Genomic DNA, 25,239 nt, shown 5'->3' on the forward strand with positions numbered 1-25,239 from the left:
TCTTGTTACTCTAGGTAAGGTTAATAAAATCAAAATACCTTTTATTTGGCTGGACATCAAAGCTTATGTCTGATGCTGAGGAATATTGATAACATTACCTCATGAGTAGACATTTTCGATAAGAAAGGTGTATCAATAATTATAGTTCTTCGAAAGTTTATTTCAAACTAACACACAAGCATTGAGTTCAATGAGTAGCTTTTAATATTTGAATCCTCACCATATTGCCAACAGAGCGAGAGAGGAGAGAGAAGAGAGAGAGAGAGAGAGAGAGAGAAGCAAAGCATCTACAATACAAAATCTAATCCTAGTTTAGGGCGATTCTATACATTTCAAAAGAATATAAAAAAAGCCCTTGAAGGAGAATTCTAAACTGTTCTGTGTCGTAGAATTCGAGGACGTGCCCCTAGGATCTAAAGACACGTCTTTAGAGTCTATACTAGCAATTAAAATTCAAGAGCGTTTCCTTAGGATCCTAGGACGCCTTCACAGGATTCAAGAAATCGCTCTTAATACTCTGGTCTTTTGGGGAAATCGGTTCCCTGATAGACGCACAGAGGACTCATCTTCCTCAGGCAGTCTTCGTCAGAGATGTAGTAGGAGTGTTGGAAGGAGATGCTGGCACATTCGCCCGAGGGCACCGCCTTAGGACTCTGGTAGTAGTGGTAGCAGGTTTCGTCTGATTTGGCCGTTGTGCCATTCCTCTTGATGCAAAATGGGGTGTACCTGTGTGCGGAAATTATGTGAATGAGAGTTTTTGCCTCTGTAGAAGAATGATGCAACTCACACTTCACTTGTACAGAGACCTGACATGACTAAATCCGACCTAGAATGAAAGAAACACGATAAACTCTTCGTGCATGGAGTCATCACAGAGCTGACACTGTTACTGTATCAAGAAGAAGCAGAACCCTGAATATGGGTAGAAAAATACCCTTGGGACTGCAATAGCTTGGAGATATTTTATCATCAAGACTGAACTTACTTGGAAAGAGCCCATTCAAGAATGGATTAAAATGAACTAAAGATATATTTCCTTCTCTTAACCCAATAGAAGTACTCTTTCCATACACTAATTCTTGAGTATTGGCGCAGAGAAGGAAATCACCGAGTGCATACAGAGTAAGACAGGTCTCCATAACCTTAAAAATTCGTCACTATGACAGACCCTTGATTTTCCAGTCCGTTTACCTTGTAGCCCAGAACGGAGATCCCATATCCATAGGGGAGCCATCTATCCATGTCCTCTCTACAGTGTCATTGTGGACTGAGCCCCCGATCCAGAAGCTAGATGGCAACGCTGAAAACAAAAAAGTGTTTTATATCTACAAAGAAAGCTGTAGTCAGATCATGACTTTTGTTAAGACCTTTAAAGATTATTTTCAAAGATGCTAGTCAAAGTGGCCTTTATTAAGGTATCTATAGAACCAGCATGAAATGGAAATTTGAAATAAATACAAGTTTCCCTCCAACTAATCACTATTTACAGAAACTATCTCTAGGGTAATGGCATGAATGCAGATTCCTCTCTTGAATGCATTTCCAGATTCACTCATACAAATTATCAGAAGAAGAAGAAGAAGAAGAACTATAGTTAGGTTACTCGACGCAGAAACTCACCAAGTCTCTGCAGGTGTTCGACGATGTCTGCGAAATGAGTGATGTTCTTGATCGTCAAGAGAGTGATGTTCTTGATCGTCAAGAGATCGCCGCCTAGGACGTTACAGAAAGCCCGAGCTTCGCCCCAGCTCACCTGCAGAAGAAACAAATAAGGATCTTGAACTTTTCATGAAAAGCAAATAGACGCCACTCTAAGGACAGAGTGAAGGTGACAGTTTCTAGGCCTATAATTGAGGCCACCTGAATCTGAGGAAAAATCTCGGGAATGGTGATTTGGAATTTAAAAGCGTTACATAGATTCTTCACTGATACTCTACTGTCAGTTACTTTACTTTAGCACTAAATCATGACACTACAGAACAGATCTGTAGCTACGAAAAGTGTGATAAATTATAGACGGAAAATATATCATTGTCTAAGAAAAGCTAAAAACGAAACAAATATAGAGTCTGTCTTCCATATGAATATACTGCGTGTGTGTGTGTTTGTACAGAGACACATAGCGCAAGAGAGAGAGAGAGAGAGAGAGAGAGAGAGAGAGAGAGAGAGAGAGAGAGAGAGTGAGAGAGACTTACACTGCCGACGTAGAAAACCGAGAGGCACTGGTCTCCAACAAGGGTATATAGTTTAGGGCAGCTTTCGTGACGGATGGTTTTATGAAGAACAGACCCAAATCTACTTATCAGCTCCCTGGACTTTTCGACATTTGCGCCTGGGAAATGAAAGAAATCAAATGAATGTATATATATATATATATATATATATATATATATATATATATAGATTATCTATATATTTATCTATATATAGATATATCTATATAATATATATATATATATATAGATATATATTTATATCTATATATATATATATAAAATATGCATCTATATATATATATCTATATATATATATATATATACATATATATATATATATATATATATATATATATATATATATATATATACATATACATATATATATATATATATATATATATATATATATATATATATATATATCTATATATATATATATAGATATATAATATATATATATATATATATATATAAATATATATATATATACATATATATATATATATATATATATATATATATATATTTATTTATATATACAAGGGACTGTTAAGCAACTTGCTTATTTGCCATACTTATCAAAGTTAGTTTACGTTGAAACTGGATCCTCTTACTTATACTTAGAAAAAAGTTACCTTGTGAGGAGAAGTTGCTCACAATCATCTGCAATAAACAAATAAATAAAGATTAATGATTGGTTAAAGAAAAAAATCTTGACCAAAAGGTTATTTTCTAGAAACTTTTATATTGTTAATACTTCTAGAAACAGACATCGTCATCTTCACCTTCCATAATTCTGTTTTTAGTCTTGAGAATCTAATAATCATGAATAATAAAAAAAACAAATCCTCACGCAATATTACACATAAACCGTAAGAAGGAACAAAAATCCAGAATAATATCATTATTATTATTATTATTATTATTATTATTATTATTATTATTATTATTATTCAGAACTTGAACCGTATTCATAAGGAACAAACCCACAGAGGCCACTGACTTGAAATTCAAGCTTCCAAAGAAGACGGCTCTCATTCAAAAGAAGCAAAGGAAGTTCTCTGGCAAAATTATGCAGACCAGGAGAGAAACAACAAACCCGTTACTAAACAAATACACCGAAATCTCTTACCGAACAAACTCGCGGGTCCAGTTCGCTTTCACAGCTGGGATATTCAGAGCTACAGTACTCGGAGATTTCAACGCACTTCCTCTCCCCGTCTCTGAAGCAACTGACGGAGGTAGTACCGCATTCGGCTTTGTCCCATGTCTGTGGAGACACAAAATCGGTGTTTATAAGGAATCACTTTCAGTGTGTGTGTGTTTTTTTGTTTGTTTGTTTGTTTTACTCTAGCTACATACAAAACAAAGCAAACAATAGAACGTGATTATTGACTCATTACGTGTATATGTTCTATGTAGTATTAGGTTACAGCACCCTTTTTTACATATAACGTTTAGGGTAAATTTTCCCAAACATATTTATTTCATCACACACACACAGACACAAACACACAAACACACACACACACACACACACACACACACACACACACACACACACATATATATATATATATATAGATATATATATTATATATATATATATATATATATATATATATATATATATATATATATATAATCTGCTTTACCTTTGGAGGAGGTGACACCGACAAAGGCCTGTGATTAATCAACAATTCTCCAATAGGGCAGGCTGCTCCCTCTCCCCACGCCCTTTTTCCCCCCACCCCACAAACCTTCTACGCTGCCCACACTTACGCTGCAGAGTTCCGGGGTCCGGGTCTCGTAGAAAGCGTCGGTGCAGTCGTGTCCACCGTCGCAGATGTAGCTTTGTGGAATGCACTTCTCGCCGTTGGAACAGGCGATCTCATTGTTCGCGCAGTCGATGGCAGCTGGAAAAGGTTGAAAGAATTTGAGTTGACTGCTCGGTCTATCTTGTGGGTTGAGAGCGAGAGAGGAACGGTCTAAGAAAACATTTTTGGAGGACAGTCAAATATTTAATGAAATTGAAAAGTTCCTGTTGTTGCCTGTCATGATGATGCTTTTACTATATAAGCAACAACAACAACTATTAATACTACCACCACACCACCACCATAGTACAACTATTATATAGAACTGCCACAAATCAAACTCACCCGTTAGACTTAAGGAGACCAACAGCAGGAGAGCAGATAACTTCATCTTGCTAATGAGATCCTTCAGTGTAATCTTTGAAACCTGAAAAGAGAAATGTCTTCCCAGTTAATTAGTCTTCGATATCTCGAAGATTCTTTGCTTTTTGAAAATAAAAATAAATGATTTTTCAATCAAAAACTCAATTCCATTAATTCGAACCTGGTCAACCACATACATAGACACACATGCAAACACATATGTATGTATGTATGTATGTATGTATGTATGTATATATATCTTCCATTTTCCATGTGAATTGTCATGAACAATTAGTGGTACAGTTTGATTATGACATTTATTCTCTGTCTGTTGCCAATACTATTTATTGAGAAGCGAAAAAAAAGCAAAACTTATGAGAGAAGGAGTTACAAAGAATACTTGAAGAAGAAAAAAAAACTATGGGGAGGTTTTCCATAGGAGAGATTGAGGGCCAAGTTTCCTAAAGAAAAGATGCAGAGGGAAATAAATGCGTTCGCTTCTGTATGCACTGAATCCGGAAGGTGGAATAGAGAAGAAACTAACATTATATATATATATATTATATATATATATATATATATATATATAATATATATATATACATATATATATATACATAGGGTATGTTATCCGATTTCCCTTTCATGTACAGATTGGATACATCGGCATTACATATGGATAAAAAAATCCAATGGCGTACAACCAAGTTCTGGAAATTATATAAACATGATCACTGACGAGATTTTCAAGGAATCTTTCTTTGCTGCTTCAAGGATTGAAACCGAAAGGTTCTATTCATAAACGTTGATAATATTGTGTGTGTGTGTGTGTGTGTGAGAGAGAGAGAGAGAGAGAGAGTGTCCCCCATATCACAATGATGATATTTGACGAACAGTAGATAAAAAGAAAAGCGCCGAAATAATAAGCAACGTCATACCAGAATAGTGAGGAAAGTAATGAGTCTCATTTCTTCAACTTTATTGTCACTCCAAACTCCATGCAAAGCTACCGTAGCACCACAAGTAACGAACAGCCATATTCACAAGAAAAAGCTTTAACACTGAACAGAGACTAGAACCAACTTACCTCAACGTTGTCTCGTAGTCTCAGTCGCCAGCCGCGGACGCCGTGTGATCTGGACTGCACCTAAGCATCGACTGATTCCAGTTTCCAGGGCCCCGCTGGGAGGAAGAGGCCGACTGCGGTCACCCACCCCTTCGTTTGCCTCTTGCATCACTTATCATTGTGAGGTGTACGGAGGTGGGGAGGAGGCGAGGCGAGTGGAAAACTGTCCGAGAAGGATGTTATGCTAGGTCATCTCTCCTGGCCGGCAGTAGATATTCCCTATACACACAACATACACACAATATATATATATATATATATATATATATATATATATATATATATATATATATATATAGATAGATACATTTTTATTTCTTTTCACTTCCCAAGGCACCAATCACAACAAGTCTATGGAGCTGATAAATAGATTTCGCTCTGTTCTTCGCCAATACTATTTATTGAGAAGCGAAAAAAAGCAAAACTTATGAGAGAAGGAGTTACAAAGAATACTTGAAGAAGAAAAAAAAACTAGGGGAGGTTTTCCCATAGGAGGAGATTGAGGGCCAAGTTTCCCTAAAGAAAAGATGCAGAGGGAAATAAATGCCGTTCGCTTCTGTATGCACTGAATCCGGAAGGTGGAATAAGAGAAGAAACTAACATATATATATATAGTATATATATATATATATATATATTTATATATATATATATATATATATACATATATATATATATACATAGGGTATGTTATCCGATTTCCCTTTCATGTACAGATTGGATACATCGGCATTACATGGATGGACAATCCAATGGCGTACAACCAAGTTCTGGAAATTATATAAACATGATCACTGACGAGATTTTCAAGGAATCTTTCTTGCTGCTCTTCAAGGATTGAAACCAAAGAAAGTTCTATTCATAAACGTGATAATATTGGTGTGTGTGTGTGTGTGTGTGTGTGAGAGAGAGAGAGAGAGAGAGAGAGTGTCCCCATATCAACAATTGATGATATTTGACGAACAGTAGTAAAAAGAAAGCGCCGAAATAATAAGCAACGTCATACCAGAATAGTAGGAAAAGTAATGAGTCTCATTTCTTCAACTTTATTGTCACTCCAAACTCCATTGCAAAGCTACCGTAGCACCACAAGTAACGAACAGCCATATTCACAAGAAAAAGCTTTAACACTGAACAGAGGACTAGAACCAACTTACCTCAACGTTGTCTCGTAGTTCTCAGTCGCCAGCCGCGGACGCCGTAATGAGCTGGACTGCACCTAAGCATCGACTGATTCCAGTTTTCCAGGGCCCGCTGGAGGAAGAGGCCGATTGCGGTCACCCACCCCTTCGTTTGCCCTCTTGCATCACTTATCATTGTGAGGTGTACGGAGGTGGGGAGGAGGCGAGGCGAGTGGAAACTGTCCGAGAAGGATGTTATGCTAAGGTTCATCTCTCCTGGCCGGCAGTAGATATTCCCTATACACACACATACATACACGCATATATTTATATTATATATATTATATATATATATATATATATTATATGATAGATAGATAGATACATTTTATTTCTTTCATTTCCCAGGCACAAATCTCAACAAGTCCATGGAGCTGATAAATAGATTTCGCTCTGTTCTTCGCAAAACCATGCATCACGGAAGCTGCCCTGATCTATATACCCTTGTTGGAGACCAGTGCCTCTCGGTTTTCTACGTCGGCAGTGTAAGACTCTCTCTCTCTCTCTCTCTCTCTCTCTCTCTCTCTCTCGCTTTATCCAGTATATTCATATGGGAGATAGACTCTGTATTTGTTTCGTTTTTAGCTTTTCTTAGACAAAGATATATTTTCCGTCTATAATCTATCACACTTTTCGTAGTTACAGATCTGTTCTGTAGTGTCATGATTTAGTGCTAAAGTAAAGTAACTGACAGTAGAGTATCAGTGAAGAATCTATGTAACGCTTTTAAATTCCAAATCACCATTCCCGAGATTTTTCCTCAGATTCAGGTGGCCTCAATTATAGGCCTAGAAACTGTCACCTTCACTCTGTCCTTAGAGTGGCGTCTATTTGCTTTTCATGAAAAGTTCAAGATCCTTATTTGTTTCTTCTGCAGGTGAGCTGGGGCGAAGCTCGGGCTTTCTGTAAGGTCCTAGGCGGCGATCTCTTGACGATCAAGAACATCACTCAGTTTGCAGACATCGTCCAACACCTGCAGAGACTTGGTGAGTTTCTACGTCGAGTAACCTAACTATATTGCTTCTTCTTCTTCTTCTTCCTCTTCCTCCTCTACTTCTTCTTCTTCTTCTGATAATTTGTATGTGTGAATCTGGGAATGCATTCAAGAAAGGAATCTGCATTCTTGCCATTCCTAGAGAGAGTTCTGTAAATAGTGTTTAGTTGGAGGGAAACTTGTATATATTACACATTTCCATTTCATGCTGGTTCTATAGATACCCTGATAAAGGCCACTGTTGACTAGCGTCTTTGAAAATAATATTTAAAGGTCTTAACAAAAGTAATGATCTGACTACAGCTCTCTTTGTAGATATAAAACACATTTTTATTTTCAGTGTTGCCATCTAGCTTCTGGATCGGGGGCTCAGTCCACAATGACACTGTAGGGTGGACATGGATAGATGGCTCCCCTATGGATATGGGATCTCCGTTCTGGGCTACAAGGTAAGCGGACTGGAAAATACAGGGTCTGTCACAGTGACGAATTTTTAAGGTTATGAAGTCCTCTGTCTTACTCTGTATGCACTCGGTGATTTCCTTCTCTGCGCCAATACTCAAGAATTGGTGTATGGAAAGAGTACTTCTATTGGGTTAAGAGAAGGAAATATATTTTTAGTTCAGTTTAATCCATTCTTGAATGTGCTCTTTCCAGATAAGTTCAGTCTTGGCTACATAATTATTATCTCCAAGCTATTGCAGTCCCAAGGGTATTTTTCTACCCATATTCAGGGTTTTGCTACTTCTTAATAGAGTAAGAGTCAAATCTTAATGACTCCATGCAAGAAGAGTTTATTGTGTTTCTTTCATTCAAGGTCAGATTTAGTCATGTCAGGTCTCTGTACAAGTGAAGTGTGAGTTGCATCATTCTTCTACAGAGGCAAAAACTCTCATTCACATAATTTCCGCACACAGGTACACCCCATTTTGCATCAAGAGGAATGGCACAACGGCCAAATCAGACGAAACCTGCTACCACTACTACCAGAGTCCTAAGGCGGTGCCCTCGGGCGAATGTGCCAGCATCTCCTTCCAACACTCCTACTACATCTCTGACGAAGACTGCCTGAGGAAGATGAGTCCTCTGTGCGTCTATCAGGGAACCGATTTCCCCAAAAGACCAGAGTATTAAGAGCGATTTCTTGAATCCTGTGAAGGCGTCCTAGGATCCTAAGGAAACGCCCTTGAATTTTAATTGCTAGTATAGACCCTAAAGACGCGTCTTTATATCCTAGGGCACAACCTTGTATTCTACGGGCACAGAACTTTTTTTTTATTCTTTTGAAATGTATAGAATCGCCCTAAACTAGGATTAGATCTTGTATTGTAGATGCTTCTCTCTCTCTCTCTCTTCTCTCTCTCTCTCTCTCTCTCTCTCTAGACAAAATGGTGAGGATTCAAAATATTAAAAGCCACTGATTGAACTCAATGCTTGTGTGTTAGTTCGAAATAAACTTTTGAAGAACTATAATCATTGATACACCTTTCTAATCGAAAATGTCTACTCAACGGGTAATGTTATCATTATTCCTCGGCATCAGACATAAGCTTTGATGTCCAGCCAAATAAAAGGTATTTTGCTTTTATTAACCTTACCTAGAGTATTAAGAGACAGTCATAAATATTTTAATTTCTGTTGTTGTTATTATTACTATTTCTATTATCCAGAATAAGCACAAATCTATTCGGAACGAGAATGTAAGACCATGATCTTGCAATGCAATCTAACATGAATGAAAAACAAGTAAAAAACAGAGAAAAGTAGATAAGAAATAAACAAATAAACATATCATCATATAAATAACATAAACAGTCATATAAATAAGTCAGGAAAACCAAAGCAGTGGTTACTGGCTTTTTTGCAAAGCGAGTAGCACGCACTACTTGTTGCTCATGGCCAACGCAAAGATAGCAAGAGCCTCCTGTTGAAACGGCGCTTTTGAAACTGGCCCCAAGAATGATTTGAATCATAAATACCAAAGGAGAGGGAAGATGGAATGCATTAATACCCTGAGGCAATTCTCCGTGTATTCTAATCATATACTTATTTATTAATTTGTTAATAAATTTTTCTTTCCTATTCCCCGACCTCTTTTTTTTTATATTTCCTATTATCTTCTGTGACTCCTTTCAAATGGACTCTATTCTTTGGAAGCTTGGATTTCAAGTCAGTGGACCTGTGGGATTGTTCTATATGAATAATGGTTTATCTTCTGAATAACTATAATGATAATAATAATAATGTGTTGTTTTTTATTTCAATCAATTATTTTTGCCCAAACGAATGGATAACTGTGATCGCTTCAGATAAAAATTGACTGTCGAGCAGGAAAGCAGAACCTGGGCATAATATATTGTTCAAAGGTCACGGCCACTGTCGCGGTATGAGCCGTGACAGCAAGGATACATTTTGGGGTTCCGTAGTGTGGTGCTTGGGTCCTCCCGGGATTGTCAGTCATCTTTGCATACAGGTAGTATTGGGTCTCATTTATTTACAGATAAACTTATTACGTTATTTCCCAGGTAGGTACTGAGCCGTATGCAGAAGAGGGTATGTGATGACGTAACATATTTCTCGAAATAATCGTTGAATATTGAAGTAACCTGTAAGGTACGCCCTCCAAAAATTAAGAATGAATTTCGATGCTTTCGAGTTGCACCTTCAATTTGCATGTTTTCTGAAAAGTAAGAAAAGACCATTTCGATGCTATCTTTTATGAATGCGTAAAGACTACCCCTGAACATTTATTTCAATGATATATACATAAACATACACACATACATATGTGTGTAAATATATATATATATATATATAGTATATATATATATATATATATATATATACATATATATATATCATATATATATGATGTGTGTGTGTGTGTGAGTGTGTGTGTGTGGTGTGTGTGTGTGAGTGTGTGTGTGTGTGTGTGTGTAGAGAAAGAGAGAGAGAGAGACAGAAAGAGAGAGTTGCAGAGGTCTTTCATTCCTCACACACTGTCGAGCAATCTCCCAGAGGATGTCTTGCAATTGGAATTTCGAAAGATCAAGCAGAGATGCAATGCATCAATACCTTGATACAATTGTTTTTGTATTTTAGTAATTTGCTTACAGTTTTATCTATTTGTTTATTAATTTGCCAATTTCTTTTTTCTGTTTTAATAAGTGATCTCCAAGATCTACCACGCTTGTTACATACTCCATGGAGTAGACCGTTTGTTTGTAATACTTTTTTGTCAGTCTAGGTCTGCGATACCTATAATAAGTATAACGTCAACACTGTCAGGTTAACTTATGCTGTGTTCGTGTGATATCTCGTGCTCGCTAAGTGGCCTTAAGTTTCGTTCATGTAAGTGGAGTTTGTATTTGTGTAAATATTTGGTTTTGTTTATTGATTATTATGCTAGATTTTGTGAAGACTAGTTTTCTTTCGTGTGATATTTCATACAAGTTTTCCATTTTGTCTTTTGGTCTTTTCATCTTCAAGATACCCCTTTGTCTCTTCATCTTCTCCACGAATTCCATCTTAACCCGGAAGACGCCTCGGTCACTGATTTGGGATAAACTTTCCAGGTTTCACTTCTATTTCCATCCTGGGTCTCCGAACGCATGCACAGCCAGCTTCTTGGAAGATCATTTGGAATATGTTTCCTATTATTATTATTATTATTATTATTATTATTATTATTATTATTATTATTATTATTCAGAAGATGAGACCTATCCATATGGCATAAGCCCACAGGGTCCACTGACTTGAAATTCAAGCTTCCAAAGAATATGGTGCTCATCAAGAAGTAGGTCCAGGTAAAGGGAAATACACAAACAGACCCAACTAATTAGAGAAAACAAAACAATGAATTAACGAACAGATAAGGGTAGTAAAGTCTTGCGCCTTTGCTTGATCCTCAGAAGTTCCAATTGCTTGACTTCCTCTGGGAGGCTGTCCCACAGTCCAACGGTGTGAGGAACAAAGAACTTCTGCAACCGAGAAGTTGGACAGCGAGGCACATTGGCTGCATATTGGTGTTGCTGTTCAGCGAATCTCTTTGCTCTGGGCAGGTAAAGGGGATCAGGGATCATATTATGCCTGGGCACTAACACTGAGGTAGACTGTTAATCATTGCAATCATGCAAGGCACAATGTAACCTACTTTTTCATAATGCGTAAGGTAATCTATATAAATTATTTTTGTTATTATAGATATTACGTCGAAGTGTTTGAGGCTTAAAGTACAGTCATTACTCAAACTATTATTATTATTATTATTATTATTATTATTATTATTATTATTATTATTATTATTATTATTATTATTATTATTATACATTCCCAAAGAGCAACGGCGTCAGTAACCTTTGCTATTGTGATGCAAGAAAAAGTGTAATCAATCAGTCAATCTCATAGAGTCGAAAGATCACGAACCTGCATCAAAAGCTCAGAACAGAAAAAGACAAGATGAAGAACAGCAAGCGAGAATTAAACCTTGAAAGGCGCTCTCAGATTCACGAGACGGTCAAAATAAGAATAACCAACGAAGTGACCAATGAAAGATGCCCTAATTCTGGAGATGGCCGTGACCTGACGAAGGTTCTGAGCAGGAGGCGCAGAGAGGGCTCCTCCGGTCCAGAAAGTCTTCGTCTGTGACGTAGAAGAAGCGCTCGAGAGAGAGGCTGTTGCAGTTGCCTGTGGGGGGCTCCTCTGGTCTCTGGTGGGAGCGGAGGCAAACTTCCTCCTTTCTAGCTCCACTTCAGTCAAGACTGTTGGCAATAATTTATAATTCTATGGAATTAATTTGGTGTTAAAGCATAGAAACTGTACTTATACGGGGAAATTATGCGGCAAAAGCTATCCTTATACTAGGAAATATCACAGATAAGGCTATACGTCGAACTTTCCCAGGAAATTACATGACCGAATCTCCAGGGAGGAATTCCTCCACTAATACTTTATCTGTACAGTCATTTAACTATGAAGACTGTATCTGCATACTGAATTGTTCATCTGAGACATTACTGATACAATCCAGTGTCAAAGAGACTTTATGCTGAGCGAAATCAAGAACTAGGACTATGCTTGAATGTGATTAAAGAGATGGTAAACACAATACAACTCTAGGTTGAACAAATCTGTTATTAAGCTTAGCTGCAGTGAATATGGTGCAAAAGAATGAGGTTACAGTTTATATTGTCCATTATAATCAAGGAAATCGCAATATATATATATATATATATATATATATATATATATATATATATATATATATATAATAATTATATATATATATATATATATAATATTATATACAATTTTCGTTAAAAGCAATTGCTTTAGTGGCATCAATAAGTTTCTTGCAGGTATCTTCATACCGACGAAGTTTTTTCCGATTCTCGTTCGTCAATTTCTGGTGAAAAATACGCAGACTTCCTTCTTCCATTTATTGAATTTTGTCATGACAGCTGTTTCGCCTTATGGCATTATCAAGCGACTACTGATTTACAATCTGACCTTTCGGCCTATTTATTTCATCGTGTGGGAGTATACTTGAGGTATGGGTACTGGTTAGTCTAGGGATTAACAGCTTAAGGGCGTTTTGTTTTGGATACAAAGAATTTAAGGACATAGTAGTATGACAATAAGAGTGAAAGTTTAAACAGTGGTTAAATAAATATTCAAAATACAATGCCATGTGCTAGAGTTTCCTTAAATGTATGTTTAAAATTAATATGTTACATGTTGGTTTTAGATAAAAATTACAAAATTACATACAGGAATGAAAATGAATATAGCAAATCTAAATACAGGAATAAAATATATGTATATAATTTTTATAGCATGCATAAAGGTACAAGAGATAATTTCTGTTTATACATAAATGTGTATGATTTAAATTTGAGTGAGTGAGCGTGCGTGTGTGTGTGTTTGTGTGTGTGTGTGTGTCCCCAAATGGTATACATTGGTTAACGGCTGCTGATTCGTGTTGGGCGGGTCTCAGCGACCTGAGCAAGGATGTTTACTTGACTTTCGCTGACGCTGGGTCTTCTCATGTCATCCAAGGGGCGCGATGTTCTCGGTGGATTGGGGTGCGCTGTCTAGTCCCTGTTGGCTTGCGTTAATTCTTTCTCCTGCTGGAGGGGAGTATATGGTCTGATTCTTGTTGGACGTTTCAAGGTCGGCTTCTGATAGCGATGCTCACCGCTTCCGTTATTAAGAGGCGACCGTAGTTGTCTTCTCTGTGCACGACCTGGGTGCCTTCTATGAAGAAACTTATTGATGCCACTAAAGCAATTGCTTTTAACGAAAATTGTATTAGAGAAAAACTATGCCCTAAAAGTAGTATATATATACATATATATATATATATATATACATATATATATATATACATATATATATATATATATATATATATATATATAATATATATATATATATAGCAAAGTTAAACACTGTATCCGTGTTCTAATATGTTGTAGGAAGCCCACAAAAATTCGGAAAAAATTGAAAGTTTTATTTTTTTAAGCTTTCGGAGAGTACATTCTCTCCCTCTTTCAGAAAGAGAAATAAAAGTTACATAAACTGAAAACAACGGTCAAGGTAAAGAAATAACATACAAGCATATGGTTGTATCAGAATAACTGCCCTACGGTGGTTTGCCAATCTTGTTTAACAACTTAGCTACACTAACTACATGCTTTGTCATAATTGCATTACAGAAAAGGTCCAGTTTAAAATTACTCTTATATATATTCATAGCGTCAACATTTTGGATTAAAATAGATTCTAAAAGTTTTCTTTTTTCAGTGTTTATAACAACCTTTATGTTTTTCATTTTGTCTAGGTTAACCATATGATTTTTACTTTGTCTATGTTGAAACACGGGCGTTGTTTTCATCACCTTTCCTTAATGAGTCACGATGTTGTCTTTTTCTCTGTCAAAATCAATCGTTTCACCTATATAAGTTTATTACACTCTTGACAGGGAATTTCGTAAATGCATCCTTGTGTTTTGTCTACATTTTTAACATTATTTGTTAAGTACTTTTTAACAAGTGTTTGTATTCTTATATACTGGGACATGTTGCAAAATTTCAAATATTCGTTTTAAAAGTCCAGGGTTTGCTTTGGTTTGTGGTAAGACTAAAAACACTATTATTATTACCTAGGAAGCTCTTTTCTCCCTTGCTACATAATATATTCTACGTGCCTTAAAATGCGCCCTTTGAATAAAATTTGTATTGTAACCAAGTACAGTGAAAACATTTTTGATATGATTGATTTCAGTATCTAAAATTCAACATCACAAAAGTTTATACGCTCTCAAGAATATATTAGAAATAACACCTATTTTGACATCGTCTGAATGGAAAGAAAAAGCATGGATATATGACTCTGCATGGGTCGGTTTTCTATATACTGCATATTTAATCCTATTATCTTCTGAACGACATAATAAAGTGTCTAAGAAAGGTAACCTGTTATTATTCTCATTTTCTACTTTAAATTTGATACACTGGTGTAAGTTATTCAGTTGAGTTAGTAAATCTTCAACATTAATAAAATCTGGAATCAAAGCAAAAATATCGTCAACATAGCGAAACCAAACATTGGAAAGTTAAGTTTTACCCACCATTTTTAACTTTCCAATTGTTTGGTTTCGCTATGTTGACGTATTTTTGCTTTGATTCCAGATTTTATTAATGTTGAAGATTTACTAACTCAACTGAATAACTTACACCAGTGTATCAAATTTAAGTAGAAAATGAGAATAATAACAGGTGGACCTTTTAGACACTTTATTATGTCGTTCAGAAGATAATAGGATTAAATATGCAGTATATAGAAAACCGACCCATGCAGAGTCATATATCCATGCTTTTTCTTTCCATTCAGACGATGTCAAAATAGGTGTTATTTCTAATAATATTCTTGAGAGCGTATAAACTTTGTGATGTTGAATTTTAGATACTGAAATCAATCATATCAAAAATGTTTTCACTGTACTTGGTTACAATACAAATTTTATTCAAAGGGCGCATTTTAAGGCACGTAGAATATATTATGTAGCAAGGGAGAAAAGGAGCTTCCTAGGTAATAATAATAGTGTTTTAGTCTTACCACAAACCAAAGCAAACCCTGGACTTTTAAACGAATATTTGAAATTTTGCAACATTGTCCCAGTATATAAGAATACAAACACTGTTAAAAAGTACTTAACAAATAATGTTAAAAATGTAGACAAAACACAAGGATGCATTTACGAAATTCCCTGTCAAGAGTGTAATAAAACTTATATAGGTGAAACGATTGATTTTGACAGAAGAAAAAGACAACATCGTGACTCATTAAGGAAAGGTGATGAAAACAACGCCCTGTTTCAACATAGACAAAGTAAAAATCATATGGTTTAACCTAGACAAAATGAAAAACATAAAGGTTGTTAATAACACTGAAAAAAGAAAACTTTTTAGAATCTATTTTAATCCAAAATGTTGACGCTATGATATATAAGAGTAATTTTAAACTGGACCTTTTCTGTAATGCAATTATGACAAAAGCATGTAGTTAGTGTAGCTAAGTTGTTAAACAGATTGGCAAACCACCGTAGGGCAGTTATTCTGATACAACCATATGCTTGTATGTTATTTCTTTTACCTTGACCGTTGTTTCGGTTTATGTAACTTTTATTTCTCTTTCTGAAAGAGGGAGAGAATGTACTCTCCGAAAGCTTAAATAAAAACTTTCAATTTTTTCCGAATTTTTGTGGGCTTCCTACAATATATATATATATATATACATATATATATATATATATATATATATATATATATATGTATGTATGTATGTATGTATGTATATATACATATATAGACACACACATATATATATATATATATATATATATATATATATATATAAATATAGGATATATATATATGTATGTCTATTACATTACCGTGATTCATATACATATATCGAACTATATATGTCCTTTAATATCTAATTTGCTCTACCTCGGAATTAATATATTTTCTTATATGTTTAACCGAGGGGGAATTTATTAAGCGATAATAGAATTGGCGATCGACAGACGCGAACCATCGACCTCTCAATTCCAGGACTGGTAGTGAAGCCCCAAACAACCCCGCTGCCGCAAGAGATATAAGTATATGCCGCCTCCCACCTGAAATACCTGCCGCGCGTAGGTATTTTTTGTTTTGGAGACTGCATACAGCCTATATTAAAGGACATTTGTAGTTCTATATATGTATATGAATCACGGTAATGTGATAGACTTATATAATGACTACGTGCGGGCAAAAGCACTACCACGCAACCGAGAACGAGATGGGCTGTACGCAGTCTCCAAAACAAAAAATACCTACGCGCAGCAGGTATTTCAGGTGGGAGGCGGCTTATACTTATATCTCTTGCGGTGGCGGGTTTGTTTGGGGCTTCACTGCCAGTCCTGGAATTGAGAGGTCAATGGTTCGCGTCTGTCGATCGCTAATTCTATTATCGCTTAATAAATTCCTCCTCGGTTAAACGTATAAGAAAATATATTAATTCCGAGTAGAGCGAATTAGATATTAAAGGACATTTGTAGTTCGATATATATATATATATATATATATATATATATATATATATATGTAAGACATAGGGTTTTGATTAATAATATATTGTTCGTACGTTCTCTGTGACCTATGGAATGTGGAGGACAGTGCAGAGTAACGACCTGAGGGTAGCTGATGAATGAGATTCTAGGGGTGGCGTGAGATAAAAGTGCTTAGTTCAGGGAGTCAATGTACGACAGGTTTATGAACTCTTCCCAAAGTGCCTTTGTGAAACTAGATGCAGCTAGAACCGCGAGGCGCTAGCGAACTGTGTGTTTGTATGTGCGTGTGCGCCTCTTTCTGTTAAAAGCGTTCATACCCAAGCCTATGGGAGGGATTTTGACAGAGGGCTTCGAGTCATAGGCAAAGATGCCGTGGCGTTCGCCGGGGAGTTTTTTGTGACATAGTGTTTAGTGTCCGGTTGGGAATGGGTAAGTGTTACCTTTACTTTAGCCAAAGGGGTGTCTTGTTTGATATCTTGTAAGATGTTCCATTTTATTAACTTTGTCTTTAAACTTGTGTGTGTACTTACCGGGATGTGTTCTGTATCTTTGGCAGACGGTTCTGGAAATACCGGGGAACTAAAGAGTTCCCAGGACTTTTGGGGTGACTTGACAATGAGTTGTTTTAAGTTAGTCTGTAAGACTGGATTACTTAATTAATCGACTTGGTTATTCTTGTAAATAAACGTTATGTTATGATGCAACTCTCTCATTTTCGTTACCTGTTAGAATGGAGAGAAAGAGGTGGAGAGAGAGAGGGAGAGAGAGAGAGAGAGAGAGATGGGGTGATTGCCGAGAGAGAGAGAGAGAGAGAGAGAGAGAGCCTGAGTGTGTAATGGAGTTATGGGGTCTGCCTTCCGTTTCGTGTCCACGCTTACCTTATGAATACATGGAGGGATAATTCCCCCATGTTTATAGTGGTGGCAGACGGTTAAAGAGGGGATATAAAAGGTTTTCTTGCTTTTCTATGCCTAGGAACGCCAATGTAGAGATGGTTGGCCAGTTGGAAGATAAAAAGGGTAGAGAAAATGTCCGTCCGTGGGATGGGGATGAGGAAAGATTTTCTATTAGGGTCATCAAATTTGCCCGTACCGAGATTCTTCAGGGTGGGAGTCGTGAGACAAGCAACTCAGTCTAGTTCATGAGTGAGTGTTGCTAGGGGTCATCTCACTGGTCGCGTTTGTATTGTGCCGATGAGATTTACGCGTTTTTACGAAGAATTTCGAGTTCCTTTTGTTCCCATTATGGAGTGGTAAAGTGTTAAAACTATTGTTTTGAAGGTGTGGGTTTTTTGAAAATTTAAATATTTTCAGGGTTATGGGATTGGTTCAAGAGGTCAAAACAATTTTTTCTTTCCCCATAGTGACGTGTTTTCTTTATTTGCACGTGTTTGTAATAGACGTATGCATTCGTCTTTGTTTAAAACATAGGAGTGTATTTTTCTATGCATGGGAACTGTGCTTAGATAAGCATATTTGGCTTAGTGACACAGAGCGGCCACAATTTTACAGGCTCAGCATATTGCAAGGGGAGTATGGCCTGCCTCGGGGGATAGTAGCATGGAAGGTACCACTAGCCTCCCTCGAGAGATAGTGCAGGGATGGGGGGATACTACTGGTATGCCTCGGGCTGTTCTGCCGCTTGACTGAGGGGTTGTTCTCACGGGGGGAGAAATTTTTTTTTCTCAGTGTGGGTGAACTCCCCCTTTTCCTTTTTTTTTCTTTGTGTTGGGAGATGGGTCTGGCCTTGACATTGAATGCTATGATGTCAGCTGATTGATTAGTTGATGAAGTGAAATGCCCGTAGAGTCTTTTTGTTAGAAAAGATATTTTTTTTTCTCTCCCTTGGATGAAGAGAAAAGGAAATAAAAAGAGATTTTTCTTTTCCGTGAATGAGGGGAAAAGTAGTTAACATGCACGGGATGTGTTATATGTTTCTTTGTGCCTTGAAAGACACAAATATAAGGGGGATACACACATTATTTTTTTTTATTGTGTTGGAGAAATTACTTTGAAATGCCGATGATTGGTGTTGTATCTGTGTTGTGTGGCAATGGTGTTATGTCATGGTGTTGCATGCTGGAGAAATTGTATGTCATAGGATTCAGCAATACTGTTGTATGCTATTTGAATTTCACCCTTACTTGAGATTTTTGCAAGAGAATTATTGCTATGGAGAGTTATTATTATTATTAATAATTATTATACTTGAGATGTGTCACGGGGGGTTTGCCTAAGTATAATTATCATTACGGGAGAATTGTTTTACGAGAGATTTGAGATATTTCATGGGAGATTATTTGATAATTATTACAGATAATTATTCAAGGAGAATTATTACGATGAATTAATGGGAGAAGTCCCTGTTAATTATTTGTTGAGTTTTTGTAACTTTGGAGAATATTTCAGTGATTCACGGGGATGAGTTTTGCTGAATCTTGATGAATCTGACTGAATCTTGGTGAATTGTGTGGAATTTTGCTGAATTTTGTGCTGAATTTTTGGAGAATGGACAAGCATTAACATTGGTGATATTTTTTGTACTGATACTGATGATTTTGATGATAGCAATTTTTTTTATGATTTTGTGATAATGATATTTCTGATACTGATTTTTTATATACTAATACGTGGGTGTTTTAATGCTGTCAAGGGAGGTGAAATCTTTTGTGATTATGGGAAGAACTAACAACACATTATTTTAGTTTTTTTTTTTTTCTTTTTTATGAGTTCAGCAGATAATTGCTTGACATCTAGTGAGTTACGGGAGATAGTTAATGGTGCCGTTGATTTTTCTTTTCTCCTTTTTTGGAAATTAGCCATCGCTGACACAAGTTTTTTTTTTTTACCATGGGTGAATTTGAATTTGTTTTTTTTCTCTCCAGTTAGTGTAATATTATCTCAGTTCATGACTTAGAGTCATTTAAGAGAAAGTGTTTGTGTTTTAGCTATTTGATGCTATAGAGTAATATGGTGGGATTTGGATTTTTGCATGTTTTGAATGCATACGTAATGGCACTACATTTTTTTTCTCTGGATATTTGTGTTCCAGAAATTGTGAGTTTTCTTGCAACAATACATTAGTTGTATTTGTGACAACTTTGTGAGAGATAGGAAACTTGGTTAAGTTTTCTAATGGCTATGTCGTAGTTGCATATGGGGAAGTCTTTTGCTTAGACACTGTGAGTTTGGAATTCTGTTACAATGACTTGTGGCACATTGGTGTTTTTTTCTAGAATTTTCTAGACAGTTTTTATTTGCCGAGTTTTTGCCCTTTTTTAGCAGTTATGCTAAACGGAGAGAGTTTTATAGTTTTTACTATAACATTGAGTTATTCTGGAGAATTGGATTAGAATTTGGATATAATTGAGATATATTATTTTTGGAGAGATAATTGGAGGGATATATTATTTTGGAGTTATATTTAGGATATAATAATATGGGAGATGTATATTTTTGGCCATTTTTGATATTTGCCAATGTGTTTAATGAGCTAGGTTTAGTTCAATTATTTTGGCAGCCATCTTTGTTGCAAATGGAGACACATATTTGGAGATTATGGGACAATATTTGTGAGTATGTGAGTTAGTTGCCTTGAGTGCACATTTTTTGGAGATGGGATTTCATTTTTTTGATATTCCTTTTTAGATATATATATTTTTTGGAGCCTTGTTTTGTTCCACGGAGTTATTGGGGAAATAGAGGTAAATATTTTGTATTTGCCGAAATAGAGGTGATTATTCTCTATTCCCTGGAGTTGGTGTCTTTTTTTTTTTTTTTTTTTTTTTTTTTACTGACGTGTGGCTATTAGAGAAATAAGAGAATAATATAAGGGGGTTGGTTATTAACCAAATGGAGGAAATATTTTTATAACCGGAGTGGTGTTATTATTGATATGGTGTCTCATAATGGAGTTGGAATTAATCTTGGGCGGGCTGACCTTTTTTTTTTTTTTTTTTTTTTTTTTTTTTTTTTTTTTTTTGTGGTTATGGAGTTTTTTTTGAGCAAAGAGAAGATTTCTGTGGTTCTCTTTTTTGATTTCGTGTCTATTTAGAGGCGAATGGCATTACTGCATTACGAGTCATATGGAGATGTGTGTGCATTTTTTATGTTCACAAGTGTGTTATTTTTGGAGAAATATAATTTGGAAAGAGTCATGTTGAGAGAATAAGTCTTCGAGACAAATTTTTGAACATATTAGTCATATCCTGGAGTTAATTTCTGTGAAATGTGTCATTAGACCTTTTTTTCTTGAGAATCATGAGTTTCCAAACTTATGTGTCTGACTAGACAATGTGCTGTTGTTTGAGCATGCGTCCGCAGGTGATTTTTCTGCTGACAAGCGATGTGATGAGCCGTGTGCTGATTCTTTTCTTCTGATGGTGACAGATCAGAATTTTTGCAATATCTGGAAATGTGGCTATAGCATTTCACGAAAGCGCATGTGTGAGAGTTTGCTTTCTGGCAAATTCCGTGGCTTTACATGGAGCATTTCTTGGGAAAACGCGGGAGTTATGCATATTATACATGTATTATGTATTTTGTGATGGGGAAATCTACTTGTGATTATCTTTTTTTTTATGTTTTTCTTCCTTTTCCTACGAGAGATATGATTTGGGGATTGAGCTTAAGTAGCATTTCTTTTTTGGACGGGAGATTTGATTTTAACCGGGAGGTGTAATTTTTGCGAGGGTTGCTATTTACGAAATGGGAGTTTTGACGATTAAGTCTCATTGTGATTAATTATTGAGCAGTAAAGGGGGTTTTTGCTGTTAAAAGTTGGAGGTTTTTATGATTTTGTGGGTTGTTTAAATATCAGCTTGCGAGAATATTTTTGGGTCTGGGTGTTACGTGATTCTTTTCTTTCTTGGCTTGTTACGAATTTTTTCTTTTTTTTCTCTTGTGCAGCATTCGAGTTCGAAATGTGAGTGCAGAATTCCGTGGATTGCTGTGATTCTGAGTTGTGGGTGTGGTGCTGATGTGCGAGTTTGGAGAATTGAGTTGGAGAACCTTGATGTTTTTTTTTCTTAGAGGAGTTGTGATAACTGACTTATGATTTAGTAGTCCATATTAAGGAGTTAATTTGGGAGACGTTCAGTTAGTATTTCTGACCTTTTGAGATCATTGTTTGGTAGAGGGTGGTAGTTTGGGTTAATTTTCCTTAGATTGACCAGAGACTTGACTGACATACTAACACACACCCGCCAAAAGTCGTTCCCCGACACCAGCAAGACGTCACCCCAGCCGTGCAAGAGAGGTTGCTGCCATGTTGTCCAGGGTGATTACAAGTATTTCCATGATGGGTGATCGAGAGAATTCTACAGCGTGTTTTTTGGGGATCTACAAGAAGCCGTGAGAGTCTTCTACGATGAGGGAGGCATTCCGTCTTCCTACAGTTGCTACAGCCTGCTACAGTCTACTGTCTGTGCAGCTACTTGCAGACAAACGAAGAGGGATATTCAAGAATCCTAATGCAGAAAATATGAGAGAAAATGCGTTTTGTGTTATTGGGAGATTAAAGCGTGATAAGACTTTATTTTATAATGCCAGAGACGTGCAGTTTTACTTATTTTATTTTAAGCCGGCCAGTGTTTTGTATAAGCAATTTTGCTAGGCGGGGGCTAGCATATAGGTGCGAGGCCGAGCAATCTGTAAGACATAGGGTTTTGATTAATAATATATTGTTCGTACGTTCTCTGTGACCTATGGAATGTGGAGGACAGTGCAGAGTAACGACCTGAGGGTAGCTGATGAATGAGATTCTAGGGGATGGCGTGAGATAAAAGTGCTTAGTTCAGGAAGTCAATGTACGATAGTTTATGAACTCTTCCCAAAGTGCCTTTGTGAAACTAGATGCAGCTAGAACCGCGAGGCGCTAGCGAACTGTGTGTTCGTATGTGCGTGTGCGCCTCTTTCTGTTAAAAGCGTTCATACCCAAGCCTATGGGAGGGATTTTGACAGAGGGCTTCTAGTCATAGGCAAAGATGCCGTGGCGTTCGCCGGGGGAGTTTTTTGTGACATAGTGTTTAGTGTCCGGTTGGGAATGGGTAAGTGTTACCTTTACTTTAGCCAAAGGGGTGGCTTGTTTGATATCTTGTAAGATGTTCCATTTTATTAACTTTGTCTTTAAACTTGTGTGTGTACTTACCGGGATGTGTTCTGTATCTTTGGCAGACGGTTCTGGAAATACCGGGGAACTAAAAAAAAGAAAGTTCCCAGGACTTTTGGGTTGGACTTGACAATGAGAATTGTTTTTTAAGTTAGTCTGTAAGGACTGGATTACTTAGTTAATCGACTTGGTTATTCTTGTAAATAAACGTTATGTTATGATGCAACTCTCTCATTTTCGTTACCTGTTAGAATGGAGAGAAAGAGGTGGAGAGAGAGAGGGAGAGAGAGAGAGAGAGAGAGATGGGGTGATTGCCGAGAGAGAGAGGAGAGAGAGAGAGAGAGAGAGCCTGAGTGTGTAATGGAGTTATGGGGTCTGCCTTCCGTTTCGTGTCCACGCTTACCTTATGAATACATGGGAGGGATAATTCCCCCATGTTTCATATATATAGTATATATATATATAGTATATATATATAATTTATTTTTAAATAAATTTTTTTTTCTTAAATTATATAGATATATAATATATAATAGATATCGTAATATATAGTACTATTATAGTATTATATTATATACTATATATTAACTTCTATAATAGTATATATATATAGTATATATAATAATTATATATAATATATATATTAGATATATTATATATATTATATATATATATAATATCATATATCATATATATTACTATATATATATATATTATATATTATATAATATATAGTATATATATAATAAAGTATAATATATACATACATACATCCATATATATATATATAATATATATATATCTATATATATATATATATATATATATATATATATATACATACATACATCACTATATATATATATATATATATATATATATATATATAGTTTATTTCTACATTTATTGAACGCCTTGCCTTCCCAGCAGTTTTTAATTAATTGTAGTTATAAAAGAAGCAGCCATGCCTTCTCCTAAAGCAACTGATTTTGGGACAGAGCACGTCGTAGTAAGGAATTTCCGGTCTGACGGAAGCTTATGGTAAGATAGGCAAGTCACAAGAGTAGCTAGGCCTCGAGATGGATTTTAGGGACCTCTACAATAAGACCTATTTTCCTTCCCAATTTGCTGGCTGGTGGTTTATCACTTTCAGGCAGTGCCCGAGGCGGTATATGGAAGCCCCGTGATTCCAAGAGAACCAGTATCTCTCTCAGTCGACTGCAGTCGTGACCTAGGACGGATGTCCAGCCAGCCAGCCTCCCACACTTAAGCCTAACGGCGTACTGGCGCGCCAAGAGACCCAGACCTGAAACAAAGCCGGACGCCACATTTTCTACAAAGGTCCACACTGAACATGGCATCCAGGTACGTCTAAAGTGTAAACTCCAAACCAGCACCTTTTACTACCATACGACTCTTGCTAATTTCATTTTCAAGTCTCACTTTTATCTCTCCTACATCAAAAGCCCTTTGTCCTCATCAGGCCACGTGCTTCCACTTGTGACTTGTTAAAGACTAAGTCTTCAGTGCATACCTCAGTGAAACATTAGAGTTCCTTTGCCCCAGTGTTAGAGAACTGAATAATCGTAACTTGTGCAAGAAGTCCTTTTTCTTTTATCTTGTCTAATCTGGGATCCTTTTCCAGATTCCCTGAGTCACGTGTCAAGTCTGTCCGCCCGCAAGTGTTGCATTACCGCAAGATTTCGAAACCAGCTTTATTACGTGAATTTCATTTTGCGCCAGCAATCATTCACTTGAGAGATATTATTAGTCCATGTGGGGACCAGTTGCATTTACTTAACCTTGGCT

The 25,239-nt window shown here is 36.3% G+C and overlaps 2 protein-coding genes and 1 long non-coding RNA gene across 3 annotated transcripts; 1 reads left to right on the top strand and 2 right to left on the bottom strand.

Annotated features, from left to right (window-relative positions):
* Nucleotides 1-258: 258 nt before the first annotated feature.
* LOC135207775 (uncharacterized) lies at nucleotides 259-3,487 on the bottom strand. The gene is made up of 6 exons (XM_064239600.1): nucleotides 3,428-3,487; nucleotides 2,855-2,882; nucleotides 2,196-2,332; nucleotides 1,621-1,753; nucleotides 1,192-1,300; nucleotides 259-726 (listed from the first exon to the last, which is right to left on the bottom strand). Exons 1-6 carry the CDS (start codon nucleotides 3,485-3,487, stop codon nucleotides 510-512), a joined length of 684 nt encoding a protein of 227 aa, XP_064095670.1. The 3' UTR covers nucleotides 259-509.
* Nucleotides 3,488-4,026: 539 nt separating this feature from the next.
* On the bottom strand, nucleotides 4,027-5,560 carry LOC135207920 (uncharacterized). Its single transcript, XR_010313084.1, has 3 exons — nucleotides 5,487-5,560; nucleotides 4,382-4,463; nucleotides 4,027-4,135 (listed from the first exon to the last, which is right to left on the bottom strand). It is a non-coding gene; the product is annotated as an uncharacterized LOC135207920 (long non-coding RNA).
* A 1,168-nt stretch (nucleotides 5,561-6,728) lies between these two features.
* Nucleotides 6,729-9,022, top strand: LOC135207776 (oxidized low-density lipoprotein receptor 1-like). The gene is made up of 5 exons (XM_064239601.1): nucleotides 6,729-6,858; nucleotides 7,055-7,191; nucleotides 7,584-7,692; nucleotides 8,041-8,149; nucleotides 8,618-9,022. Exons 1-5 carry the CDS (start codon nucleotides 6,729-6,731, stop codon nucleotides 8,832-8,834), a joined length of 702 nt encoding a protein of 233 aa, XP_064095671.1. The 3' UTR covers nucleotides 8,835-9,022.
* The last annotated feature ends 16,217 nt before the right edge of the window (nucleotides 9,023-25,239 follow it).

The sequence above is a fragment of the Macrobrachium nipponense genome, chromosome 34 (assembly GCF_015104395.2).
Source record: "Macrobrachium nipponense isolate FS-2020 chromosome 34, ASM1510439v2, whole genome shotgun sequence".
Classification (NCBI taxonomy): domain Eukaryota; kingdom Metazoa; phylum Arthropoda; class Malacostraca; order Decapoda; family Palaemonidae; genus Macrobrachium; species Macrobrachium nipponense.

Coding starts and splice junctions, on each gene's coding strand:
- LOC135207775 (XM_064239600.1), bottom strand. CDS start 3,487: ATGGGACAAAGCCGAATGCGGTACTACCTCCGTCAGTTGCTTCAGAGA. Junction 2,883..3,427: donor TTCAGAGACGGGGAGAGGAA/GTGCGTTGAAAT, acceptor TGTTTATTGCAG/ATGATTGTGAGCAACTTCTC. Junction 1,301..1,620: donor CGAACACCTGCAGAGACTTG/GTGAGTTTCTGC, acceptor TTTTGTTTTCAG/CGTTGCCATCTAGCTTCTGG.
- LOC135207776 (XM_064239601.1), top strand. CDS start 6,729: ATGAGCTGGACTGCACCTAAGCATCGACTGATTCCAGTTTTCCAGGGC. Junction 6,859..7,054: donor TCATTGTGAGGTGTACGGAG/GTGGGGAGGAGG, acceptor TTCATTTCCCAG/GCACAAATCTCAACAAGTCC. Junction 7,693..8,040: donor CCAACACCTGCAGAGACTTG/GTGAGTTTCTAC, acceptor TTTTATTTTCAG/TGTTGCCATCTAGCTTCTGG.